This window comes from Patella vulgata, chromosome 5, assembly GCF_932274485.2.
Source record: "Patella vulgata chromosome 5, xgPatVulg1.2, whole genome shotgun sequence".
Classification (NCBI taxonomy): Eukaryota; Metazoa; Mollusca; class Gastropoda; family Patellidae; genus Patella; species Patella vulgata.
Genome location: NC_065883.2, coordinates 18,693,717 through 18,707,781, shown reverse-complemented (window position 1 = coordinate 18,707,781; position 14,065 = coordinate 18,693,717). Strand labels below are relative to the sequence as shown.

Here is a 14,065-nt window from a genome sequence, read left to right as displayed (position 1 = left end):
AGGAATATTGAAATCAACATTTTAATATACATGTATACTGCAATAAATATTGTATAAACACAATGTATGTATATCTTGTATCTAAGGTATGTTTGTAAGTATTGATCATACACTATGTCTTTGATGGCTTAATATACATAACCTTTATATACAGTGTTGACATTATGTACTTATTTACCTACATAAATATTTAAATCTAATCAATATCTACCTGGCAATAGAAGAATAATCTATATTATTATTCCATCAGAAAACTCAACACAGAAAATCTTGATAAGATACAACTGAGCACGTTAATAATCGATTAAAATCAAATCAAATGAAGTGTATAATATCTTATGTTTCCTTTGAATTCATTTAAAAGTAATAAGCTTTTAGGATAGATAGGATCTTCTAAAGCAACCTTTTAATCATGTCTATACACTAAATAAAGGGACAACACACCAGAGTGAGATTTAAATATCGCGATTCTTAGTAATCCTACTGTAATTACCTGTACATTCATTTGAAGTTTACATTAATTTCTTTTGATTTCACATTGTCATCTTGTGTGTCTAATATACATAATGTACTAATGAATGGTTAGCAGTGTGTAACTAAATTATTCAATTCATTTTACTATCTAAGTCTATAATTTTATTTTTCCTGGTAATTTCAGATAAAAGTAGGTTTTATGGGTCGAATAAACAGGTTAATTTATCTTTTAATATTTACGACTTAACACCTGATAATGCCCAGAACTATAATTATTTTTGTCCACATCCTGTTTCACAAAAGAATACTCTCTGGTTTCACAATTATTGTCTTGTTTAAAGGGGTCAACAAAAAATTACGCTTTTTGAATAAAATCACTGCTGACAAAAAAGTTGTCATATTGCCAAGACTTGTAGACTATTATAACTCAAAGATTGATTTGTTTTAGTTTAGTGTCTACAGTTTTTATATAAGTTTAGTCTCTATGTAAAATATTATTTTCTAATTCCCCTCTGTTATTTATCAAAATGTGTGAGGTATTAATTATTTTTCACTTTGTGTATACCTGTACTGTGTTCACCTCTTGTAATTCAAGGCATTACGCCATTAGCGAATGAAGTAGGTTATTGTTTCAAGGCCCAATATTAAATAAACAGTAAACATAGACCACACACAATAAAAAAAATATAGGTTGTGGTCTTTACAGAAAACATATGTCCAAAAGTTATCAAAATCATAACATAAAGGTCACACTACTTTGTAATGACTTAACACTGTCATATTAATTTCTCTTATAATAGTAGGCTGACATCTGAAGAATGACTCATTTCGATCCACGAAATCCTCAAATATTGAAGTCATGATAGCATCTAATCCAGCTTTTTTTTTGTATAGGTGTCTAAATTATTAGCAAAACCACTTTTTGGCCCTTATTTTAGTTAAATTTAAACATGCATTATGCAAGAGCTAAATCTGCCTATTGTAGGTCTTTCTTTAGGCCTGAAATGTTATACTGTAAACTATTAATTAGACATTAATTAACGTATCCAGACCATAATCAACTCTCGATGTCAACGCTAGCCTGCGATATTTGTTGGATTATGATGCGATTTGCTACACAACTTTCCTTCTCGATTTAACGATTAAATGGATAATCGAGACTATGATTTTTGTCCTACTGACTTTAGTAATGATGACCGAGGCTATGCGAAACTTTCGTTCGCTTATTTCTCGGTTCAGATTGGATCAATTTGACTGAAATTTTCAACAAATTGCCTTTACATTATCTAGTTCTTAACTATTATAGCGAGAACTGCCAACTCGTTATCAAATCTCCCATAATGTATCTTTAAAAAATGAAAATGTTTATTGGACTTCTGTTGCATTCTTCCTTAAACAGAATTTTCCAATACTTATCAAATCTGTAATGTTCCATTCAATCTTTAGAAGCAATTTTTTTGGTAGAAGCGTTGATATAATGGTATACATGCTCAATGTTCTGTGACTGATATGGAAGATCATCAATATCGGCTAAAACCACACCGCATCCTGAAATCTCAAAAAATAATTTTAAACAGTAAATCTTACCTCAATAATAAGACGTTGGTCTTCATAAATTCCATTACACAGATCTTCAGGGTAGCTACCATCTTGAACATCCAGACTCATCTGTCTAGTAAATTCATCTGTTGGCGTGCTGTTTTGGGTACCGGTGCCATCAGAAACATTGACCTCTGTGATCTGTAATTCATTATCTCCTATAACACCAGACATCTTCATCCATTCCTCTTGGTCTATAACACCAAAAACTTCATCAATCCTCCTTCGAGCAGCTTCTTCTTCGTCTTTAGCTTCCTCTGTTTCTATGGTATACGTTCCTGCATCGCTTAACTTATCTTCTGGACTAGTACAGGAAATTCTCTTTGGTTCTTCGTCATTATTTATGGATATATCATCACCACTTTTCACACCAACTGCAGTTTCTTTGGTCCCTTCGAACATTTTATCAATAAGATATGATGTGGTGTCAGAATAATTAGAAGGACTGATATTACCGCCATCCACGGATCTCAATACTGGCGATTGTTTAGAGGTGGACTTTACTGGTCTGGATCCTAAATTTGGAAAGAACAAATTTAGTCACACAGCGCTTTCTCTTGTTTTTCCTTGTTAGATCCATCATCCCACACCACAAAGGGTATTCCAAGCATCATAAGACTTTCTCTTTCAGCATTGGATTGAACAGCATGGTTTCCCCTTATTAGTTGTGCAGGATGAAGGACTGACAAGGACAGCTGTCTAGACGTTTGGATAGGATAAAAAACTGAGGTCCTGTGTACACATTGTCGTGCACGTAAAAGATCCCTTGGCATTTGGAATTTCATATAAGAGTGAGGGTAGCGCCGTTGTCCGGGCAAAATTTCCCTCATAGCACACTGTATGGCATATGCCTGTCTTCATTAGCCAAGTCGGAGCAGAACAGTAGGATGTTAAACCCCATTTCATTTTATTTGACTTGGATTGAACCAGGGACCTTCTGGTAAGTGAACCAGAAACATACTCCATGTGGCTTCTGCTAAAACTTATGAGACATCAATTTAATTCAACAGTTTAGTATAACATTTCTACAACATTGGTATATCACAGCCTACAAAATTATTTATTATAAAAATAATGATAGTATACCATTTCTGCCCCTACCCTTCTCCTCTAGTTGTGTTTTACAGAACACAAAAAAAGAGAGTTGCCTCCCTTCACACATTTGGCTGGAATAACCTAAACAGTATATCAGGGGTGCTGTGGTAATTGATAATAAATTTTATTACATGTATAACACCTATATGAACACTTACCAACATTTCTATTTTCATCACAAATTATTCTTTCTTGCTGAGGTGACTTCCGCCTGTCTTGTTGAGGTGATCTACGTCTGTCTTGCTGTGGGGATCTCCGTCGATCTTGTTTTGGGGATTTTCGTACAGATAATTCACCTTTAACCTCTTCAACAGGGGATTTATGTTGTGTCCGTTTTGATCTCTCGGCTAATGGAGACATTCTCGTATTCTTTGTTCTTGTCTCGTCTACAGAAGATTTTCTTGCTTTTGTCCGCGCCTCTTCAAGAGGAGATTTACGAGTAGAACTCCGTAGTTCCTTTCGAGTCATACTTTTATTAGAATCCTCCTCAGATTTTGGGGTTGAACTTTTACCCCTGGATTCCTCACCTACAGATTTCCGCCGTGAGTAAGGTTTCTTTTGAATGTCTGATTTGCGAGAAGCACTAATTTGCTCGGAAGATTTCCTGGATTTTTTAGACTCTGTAAATCCACAAACATCTTCTACTTTTTTATGCTGACTAGACCCAATCTCCGAATCCTGAAGAAAATAAAACGTATATTGGGAAAACTGGTATAGATAAAAGAAATTTCCTCCTTTAATTCATCAAAATGTACACTCAATTCAGGAAGTGAAGAATCTACTTAAAGCGGAAATTGCAAATTTTCTAAGAAAGTCAAAACGTAATTATTTCTATGTCTTTTGCTCAATAGGTTGTCAACTCACAATTATACGATCATAGGTGTCATTCTCACACTTAAGATTCATTTAGACAGGAAATAATAACACAATTACCTCCCAATTACCCCCCTTGTTTTCTATTCCCCACCATGGAGTAGCGATATTCAAACGTTTAAAAAAGAAGAGGAAAATGATATTTTTGCCAATTTCTCAGCTGGCAATAGTGAATTATAGGATTAATAGGATTATTCTTTAACAAGGTAGGACTGTTTATGGATACCATCTATTTTCAGGCTTTATTTTAATAAATTTTAAAAATATAACTTAAAAATTTGCAATTTCCGCTTTAAAGTCTTACTTGGGAGTTTTATTTCACATAGAAAGATCCTACAAAATCGCATACAAATGGCTACTTTTCCAGCCTCGTACAATTCCTAATTAATGAGGAAGAAGTCATATTTGCCCAATTCTGGTAAAAAATTACTTGGGATAACAGAAAATATACTTCAAATTTATACTACATTGACATATCTTAATGAGAAATTTTGGAGTAATATTGGAAACAAATTTTCAACATTTTATCATGAAGTGGGCCTATAAAATTTAAAGAAGACTTCCTTTGATGCATGTTGATAGTAATGTTTAACCAAATTTGTTGATTTTCTCACAATGATATCATTGATGATCGTATCAAAGACATTTGTTCGGATCACTGTACATGTAAATATATAAAGTATGGGTATGTTTAAACTTACAGGTGACTTGTTTTTTTCCTTTCTTGCATTAACTTCACTCTGACGTTCCTGAAATCTTTCCTTTAATCTAGAGGGCATTAAATCACTCAAATTCCCCGAATTTTTATTCTTTTTCTGTTTTGTGTCCTCTCCAAAGTCTATTGTAAACACCATGCTAGAATCAACCGATTTGCCTTTTGTCTTTTGTAAAGTTTTATCTTTATTATCCAACTCGTTGGTATCTGGAGGTGAAAGCAAACTGTCTTTAGACAGTGACGATGCAACACTTTGTTGGGGCGTTTCATTCTTTTCATCCACTAAATCATTCATTGGTATCTCCATGTAGGTCTGTTGATATCGTGGATCTGTTTTATATTTCTCCATTTTGGCGACTTCTATCTCTCTCTGTTTTTTTTGTATCTCTAAACTTGAAGGTCGATCTGATGAATCTTTATTCTCATGGTCATCTGAAATAGATAAATATAAAGTAAGATTTAAAAACATCCACCATCTACAACCATTTAAAGACATTCATGTCAAGTTCACAAAGCAAGTTAAAGCATATAACTCCTTTTGGGTTCTATTACCATTTTGGGTAAAATCAGAATTTGAACTGAATGTGGCATCAATTAACAGTAAATTACAGGTTACCACCAAAGAACTGATCCATATCAACCACAACCCAGGTTATCACTGGAACATAATTGCATTACATAAAATCAATGTGATCAGTTATATAAAGTAGAAAGTTATAGGATTATCAAGACACATGTCTATAAATCAATTCAAATTATATCTATTCTAGACAAAATGATAAACTATATGATTTGGTAACACAGATTTTTGTAATTTAAATAACATAAATATGAAACTTATCATCCATTATAGTTCAACATTAACTTATAATATACATTTAAAGGTTAAGTAAATTCCAGCGTCACTATATAATGTAAGTTTACATTGTGGCTACTCATTGGTAAATATTCAGAATTTTCACCTTTAAGTAAGTATGATATTTCTAGGTAAAATCTAATAGTTTATTATGTTTTATCCAGTTTTTATTCTTGAAAGGAATAGATTAGATGAACACACCCTACTATCAAGGTATGCCAAAGTATCGTATGACAATTATGACAAAAATTTAACAACACATTTTTCTTATTTCTCATTACTACTGTACATTCATTGACAAACTTCATTATTCAAAAAAAAACTTAACAAAACACAGACCCAGACAGATGAATGTTTAACGCTAATTGGCGCCGACAATTCCAATCCATTTTAAAGTAATTATTGGTCTTCTGACAATGATGAAATGTAAGAATTTTTTCTGTAAATTATCCTATAAACTTAAACTACTGCCATATGGAATTCTGCCAAATCTTTGTATTCAACACCCAAGTAAAACATTTTATACGGATTTGTAAAATAAAATAAGTAGACAAGGATTTGATGTGATGGTGACTCACAACAAGTTTTAGGTAATAATCTAGTCAAATGGCTGAGGAGACAGTTCCATCAATTTAAATTGTCCCCAGTTCTCTTTTAAATAAAAGTAATACTGCATGAACTGACAGCGATCAATGAGCAAATAGGATTCCATGCATACCAAAGATAAGGCCAAATTGATTTTTAGCTCTTCAGAATCTTGATAAATTACCTTGTGTGAGGGCTATTTGTATATTAAAATTTAAGCTTGAAAACTTGAAGATCTGAGCTATTGAAAAGAGAAACCAAGGTTTTTTAAAACTTTTTATTGCCCAAAAGAAATAGGAAGAAAAATTTAAATTTGAATATGCGTCCTCGAATAATTAAAATATAGCACCATTTTTATTCCTATGTGTCCAAGAGATAAAGATGGCTGTCTGATATTAATGAATAAAAACCAGAATAAATGTAAAAGGACCATAACTTAGAATTGATCAATTTGAATAATTCTTTGGGCCATATTGTTTTAAAATAAAAGTATTTTTGACTTTGTATTGTCTAAACTCTATATTTAACCCCTTATTCTAGCACGTTGGGGCATGAATTTTAAAAATAATCACTATAGCCTGAAATAATTTCTTCATATTCTGCTTGGTCTGTTGTTATATATAATCAGAGTACCCTACACTTAATCCAACTAAAATATAGATTTGTGCTTTTATACCAAGTCATATAACCAATAAAACTGTGGTTTAAAGCCTTCTCTACTTTTGTTTTCTTCACTACCAAACTGTTAAATATGGATTATGTATTGCAGGTCTTTTTTCCTGACTTTAAAAATTATTATCTACACATTTATTCACATGACAAGCCTAGAATCAAATCTGGAGTCCATCGGATGGAGGAGATTTAAATGTATTTGAACACCTGCAAGATTTTTAATGATAAAATGGATAAGCTAGGTTTAGTCAAGTACCGTTGCTACGATAATAAACCATCTACGCTATACATGTATCTTCCAACACCCATATTTTGCTCCGAATAAAGTAATTTGAATGAAATTTTCAATATCGATTTTTTAACTATTATTTATAGCAACACCGGCCAGCGCTTTTTCTAAATCTTACATAATGCATCTTTAAATAAGTGCAAATTAAAAAGAACATACAGCAGAAGTGAAGCAACCCCAGGGATATATCAATAATCTAACCTCTCTGATATATAACAGTCTGCCAACATACGATCACTAATATTGGCAGCTTAATGCACACACACACACAAGTCTAAAAGCTATTTTCACAGATAAATTTTTTCACCACCTTCCCAAAATATCTGACGTGTGCTTATAGCAATAAATGTAACATACTAGATGGGAGATGAAACTAAACAATCACAGACGTAAAAGTTCCTTCAGGTCGGCTGACAAATTATAGAATTTCTTCAAGTAAACATTTTTTCCCCAATCCCCACAATAAAAACCAACAATGATTTATATTCCTGTTTGTTTGAAGTTAAAAGGGAAATTATGCATAGTAAAAAAAATATATCTTTGAATAAAATCTGAAGAGTTATTGTTACTGAAACTTGAAATACCTGTTCTACCAGTATTAATGAAATGGAAAGAAATTTAAGATATAACTCTTGTCTGAATACAATAAATCTGAGATATAACTCTTGTTTGAATATAATAAACAAGAGATATAACTCTTGCCTGAATATAATAAACCTGAGATATAACTCTTGTCTGAATATAATAAACCTAAGATATAACTCTTGTTTGAATATAATAAACCTGAGATATAACTCTTGTCTGAATATAATAAAACTGAGATATAACTCTTCAACTCTTGTCTGAATACAATTAACAGGAGATATAACTATAACTCTTGTCTAAATATAATAAACCTGAGATATAACTCTTGTCTGAATATAATAAACCTGAGATATAACTCTTGTCTGAATATAATAAACCTGAGATATAACTCTTTTTTGAATATAATAAACCTGAGATATAACTCTTGTCTGAATATAATAAAACTGAGATATAACTCTTCAACTCTTGTCTGAATACAATTAACAGGAGATATAACTATAACTCTTGTCTAAATATAATAAACCTGAGATATAACTCTTGTCTGAATATAATAAAACTGAGATATAACTCTTCAACTCTTGTCTGAATACAATTAACAGGAGATATAACTATAACTCTTGTCTAAATATAATAAACCTGAGATATAACTCTTGTCTGAATATAATAAACCTGAGATATAACTCTTGTCTGAATATAATAAACCTGAGATATAACTCTTTTTTGAATATAATAAACCTGAGATATAACTCTTGTCTGAATATAACAAGCCAACAGTGAGGCTGATGTCCCCCGCCGAAATAGGAAAATAATTAGAGGACACATATAAATTTATCACAAATTATCTTTTACAAAGTATTGAACAATCAAACAGTTCAACCAATCAAATTGCTTATCTCTGCTTACCCTAAGCGGAAAATGCTCATCTTCGAACTCCATCAAGGCATTGACCTAATCAACACATACACCAAGTTTGAACATTCTAGCTCAATTAGGAAGAGAGTTATCGTGCCCCAAAGTATCAACCAATCAAATTGCTTATCTCTGCTTACCCTAAGCGGAAAATGCTCATCTTCGAACTCCATCAAGGCATTGACCTAATAAACACATACACCAAGTTTGAACATTCTAGCTCAATTAAAAGTTATCGTGTCCCAAAGCATCAACCAATCAAATTGCTTATCTCTGCTTACCCTAAGCGGAAAATGCTCATCTTCGAACTCCATCAAGGCATTGACCTAATCAACACATACACCAAGTTTGAACATTCTAGCCCAATTAGGAAGAGAGTTATCGTATCCCAAAGCATCAACCAATCAAATTGCTTATCTCTGCTTACCCTAAGCGGAAAATGCTCATCTTCGAACTCCATCAAGGCATTGACCTAATAAACACATACACCAAGTTTGAACATTCTAGCTCAATTAGGAAGAGAGTTATTGTGTCCCAAAAAGTGTGACGGACAGACAGACGGACGGACAGACGGACAGACAGACGGACAGACAGACAGACGGACGAACCCATTTTAATAGTCCCCTGCTTTCTTCGAAAGGCGGGGGACAATAAAACTGAGATATAACTCTTCAACTCTTGTCTGAATACAATTAACAGGAGATATAACTATAACTCTTGTCTAAATATAATAAACCTGAGATATAACTCCTGTCTGAATCGAATAAACCTATCAACTTGAATAAGATGATCTAATAAATTTTACAAGGTATTTGTTCAATTATTTAACTAACTTGCCTGGAAGTTTCTATTTGTATTTGGTCACCAAAATGGCTTGAATGGGGTTCTTTGCAATTCAGAACACTTCTTCTACAATATCACCTGATGAGAGCGACTGTTTAATGCACGAACTATCCCATTATACAGCATAAGATTAATATACAGAGATACACTTAACCATATTATACCTGAATCTACTATGATCTAAGAAGCAAAAACTCTTTGATGTTTTAATATCACCAATACCCACACCATACACTGTAGACCACGCTTAAACATATAGGGTTAACACACCTCGGTCATATTGTGGTTAAAACAATAGACACTGACACCTATCTCAATGATTTACATAGTAGGTGAAATAGCTACAGTAATATACAGAGTACCTGGCATACCAATACTGTGTTACTCCCTTTAAGATAAACAAATTAACTAACATATGCTGAACACAATGCCTCTATATAACCCTGACTTATATAATTAGTGACCATAAGGGACTTACAGGTTCCTTCAACTATGGTTCACTTATTTCATTATAGATAAAACTCTAAACACTCTATCCAAAAGAAATCAATGTATTAGTGGGACCATATGAGATCCAATATTTTGTTCTTAAAGATCATCAGTGCTTCAAGATCGTCAGATCAGAACATAATGACCATAAGAGAGGCAGAATACAGAATATCAATGATAAACCATAACACAGAACTTCAAAGTTGCACCATAACACAGAAATCCATTGGGGATATTGAACCATAGAATTTCAATGGTGAACCATAGAATTTCAATGGTGAACCATAGAATTTCAATGGTAAACCATAGAATTTCAATAGAATTTCAATGGTGAACCATAGAATTTCAATAGAATTTCAATGGTGAACCATAGAATTTCAATGGTGATCATGAACCATAAAATCATAGAAATTCAGTTGGGACACATTGTGAATCTTTAGGGTACATAAAAAGAACAATCTTTATACTGTATCACATTAAAGGTGCGTTGACAAGATTCTCTAACATACAGTAATGACTTTTTCTAATGATCAGAAATGGTTAAAATTCTGAATAATGCTTATAAATATCAACTAGAACAGGTGATAAGTTACAAAGAGAACAGGGTCCATAATTCTAGAAGTCATTACTGGAAATTGTTGAAATTCATAGAATTCTTTGTTTTGGGTATTTGAACAAGGGATATAAATGTCAAGAAGCACTTTCATCTTGGCATGCCCTATTGTAATTACCCCCATACCATTGGCAAATAGATATATCACAACTGGGTACCTGGATCTATAATGAATTATAGAGTGATCAAACCCAATGAAGTGGTGCTCTCAGTGGTGCTATCACAATTTGTCTAACACATCAACATTAAGAACACATTAAATATCCATGGTGTTTTACATACAGACTACAGCATAAAATATACTGTTATTATAGAGAAGCTCCTATTGCTGTCTTAACCTGGTTTACAAACATTCAAAGACACATAAACTTAGAATTTACAGTATAAGCTAATCAGCCATCACATGCCTCCCATCTCTAAAAGAAATATCCCATGTGAAGTCTTGACATCAAAGAGAAATGTAAAATCAAACAAAATACCCTTAGTTGTTGTTGAATTTAAGGAATTCTGTTAAATGTAAACATTTATTTCTGAAGCAGTGCTTGAAATATTTGCAAATTACCTACATCTATATCTTAGTTCACTTAAAGTGGTTGACATGTAATGACACACACAAGGAAACACTTAAGCTATGTTCACACTGATTTTACCCTGAACCAGACGAACAAGCCTGGAAATCTGGCATCCGTCACAAACATTGCCAGGGACAAATTTAGGTTTTCCCAGACACAATCCCATTGGTGTTTGTCATTTTATCCAGCAGAGAATATAGGTTTAAGGTGTGTGAGCATTAATTTGTTTCATATAAAATGTGGGATCTAGATCTAAAGCCTCAGGTAGTAAAGTAAACTCAAAGCAGACTGCAGAGACTCCTTAATCCATGTTTCAGACACACTGCTTGCAGCAAGGTACATACAACACTGACTAGAAATGGATAACAATAGATCTTCACATTCCAGTTCATGCAACATTTAAGCATCACTTATCTATTTTGTCTGCTTAAATAAATTCTAATCTTCTGAATGTGAACACAAACATTGATCCGAACCTATATACTCCAGGTAATTATTAATATGAACACAGCCATAGATCAAGTATATGGATGTAGCTAAAATTCTGTAAAAATTGGTCATCGAGTAAACAAAGCTTATTATGTGTCAGTAGAGTAAAATAGAATTTGAGTAGAAATCTAACCTTTAAAATTGTCGACTAACAGATGCAGATAGTTAAAGGTTGTTATATCAAAAAGGTCAGAGGTCAGTATGATCGGATAATCTTACAGACTAGTGGTTGTACAATATATATTATATCTGTATGAGGACGATCTGACATAGCTCGATTATTCTAACACTGATCAATATTTTGTAGCAGTTGCGGCTCATCCTATTTCAAAATATCAAACTAAATACCTTATCATTTTATGGCTAAAGAAAATATCATGGAAAAAAAATATTTATCGGAGCACTAAAATATGTAGGATTACTGTCTGTCTCTCACCTATCTGTTCACGTCCTTCTTACCACACTTTCTCCAAACATCTTAAAATAATGAATCTCTAATCCTTTGATGAAGAGATCAATTAATTCCTGCACCACAACTGGATGGTAAATACATAATATAACTCAGCACTCAATACATCATCAACATGTGCGTATTTATGATACTAATCTTTCACAGTTCTATTTTTGCCTGCAATATTTATTGTGTCTGTAGAATTTTGGCAAAGCCATCTGTAGATCTATTTTCGACAATTCATAACTGTATATTATTATAGTAGACATGCCAACAGCATTAAACAAATCAATATTAAAACTAAAAGCTCAGATATTTCAACAATATGCAACAGAATGTTTATCAGTAGAACATTTAAAAAATACACATCCATGCTTCAAAGCACCTATTTATTCAAATATTACATTTAATATCTCATCAACAATATACATGTAGATAGTGTGATTCAAAAGTCTCATCACATAAAAACTTTGGAAATGATGTCCATATGATTGATTTTTTTCATTCACCCTCATAATATTATGTTGCTGTAACTATACAAGTTATTTTAAAATTATATGAACATTCAATAACTCACCATCTATATACAGTGCAATTCAAAAGTCCATAAAAACAAAACTTTGGAATTGAAGTCACACTTTGATTAATTTTCTTCATTTTAATAACATGTCCATTATCATCTTGCAGTAACCTGTACATAGCATGGATACTGTGGTCAAGTCATTTAAAAATTTGAAACAGATTCCAAGCAAAATGTTGCTTCGTTCATTGTTCAATTAAAATATATTATAAAACATAATTATTGAGCTTTTCGCCTGCACTTTTACACTATTCCATCTCCAAAAAAATACCTGACATAACTCAGAAATAAAAACAACTTCATCTTGTATTATTTATAAACACACGGCAGTCAAGACATGCCTCATTACAATTAGCTAACTTCATATCAAGATGTAGAAAATCAATCTTCTCCGCCGTAACTACGTAATTTACAGGTAACACAAGGTTATAAGTACGAAGCTTCATGGAATTGTTTTTCATTAGGTGATGAACTGAAGCAGTTGCCAAAATTATCTTCAGTCAGTAGAGTAATTTACAAACTTATTTTCTCATTATCTTAATTAAAACTCATGATAAAAAAAAAATATCGAATCTGTTTTCTATCTAAATCTGAAAGCCTTAACAATCACTTCAGCTAAAGGTATGATATTGAGATGGAATGGGGAGCCAGATCAGTTCAATTATTTTCACCAATTCTCCAGAATACACAACACTCCAACATTGATTGCTAGAGATATTTTGGTTGATAATACTGGATAGTGAATACAGCATAAAGATTATCATAAAGACAACATGTCAAACCATTTATAAATAAACAAAATAAGCAAGGTACAAACACCAACCCCTGGTTAACTTCATGTTTTTCATCAAGTTTCTGGTAGTTTATCTATACTTTATGGTTTATTATCAACATTACATCAAATTATCACCTTAATGATGTGTGATATAGTTTTCTCTATGATGTTTAGATATAGTCTTTATGGTAGTTTAGATTACAGAATCTGATAACAACTGGACATACTCATCATATCATGATACATTTGTAGTCTACATGAAAGTAAGTTTACACAAAAAAAACAGCAGGTGTAATATGCCCCTTGTTTAGCAATGGCACCAGTATTTAACTCATCAAATAAAAAAGTAATGTAAAATATACAACAAATGATGACATTTTGTCAATTGAGAAAAACTTAATCTAAAATTTAATTAGAATCCATGACATCTTATTTCAATTTTTTAATTTTTATTGCATTCAAAGGCCAACATTCCAGAGGCCAACAATATTTTCTTAGATTACAGATAATGCATGAACTATAATCAGTTTCTATACACAAATATTTTAATTTAATTCAATGTGGTTATATTCCTTATTAATATCTTAAGTTACATACAAAT

General features: G+C 32.2%; 1 protein-coding gene across 6 annotated transcripts in view; it reads right to left on the bottom strand.

Annotated features, from left to right (window-relative positions):
- The window catches only part of LOC126821901 (centrosomal protein of 170 kDa protein B), a 90,745-nt gene that overhangs the window by 23,113 nt on the left and 53,567 nt on the right, over positions 1–14,065 (bottom strand). For all 6 annotated transcript variants that reach the window (XM_056101459.1, XM_056101461.1, XM_056101457.1 and 3 more), the window contains 3 exons: positions 4,743–5,188; positions 3,327–3,846; positions 2,062–2,588 (listed from right to left, as the gene is read on the bottom strand). In XM_056101459.1, coding sequence (XP_055957434.1) covers positions 2,062–2,588; positions 3,327–3,846; positions 4,743–5,188 — 1,493 coding nt within the window. The remainder of the gene's footprint in view (positions 1–2,061; positions 2,589–3,326; positions 3,847–4,742; positions 5,189–14,065) is intronic.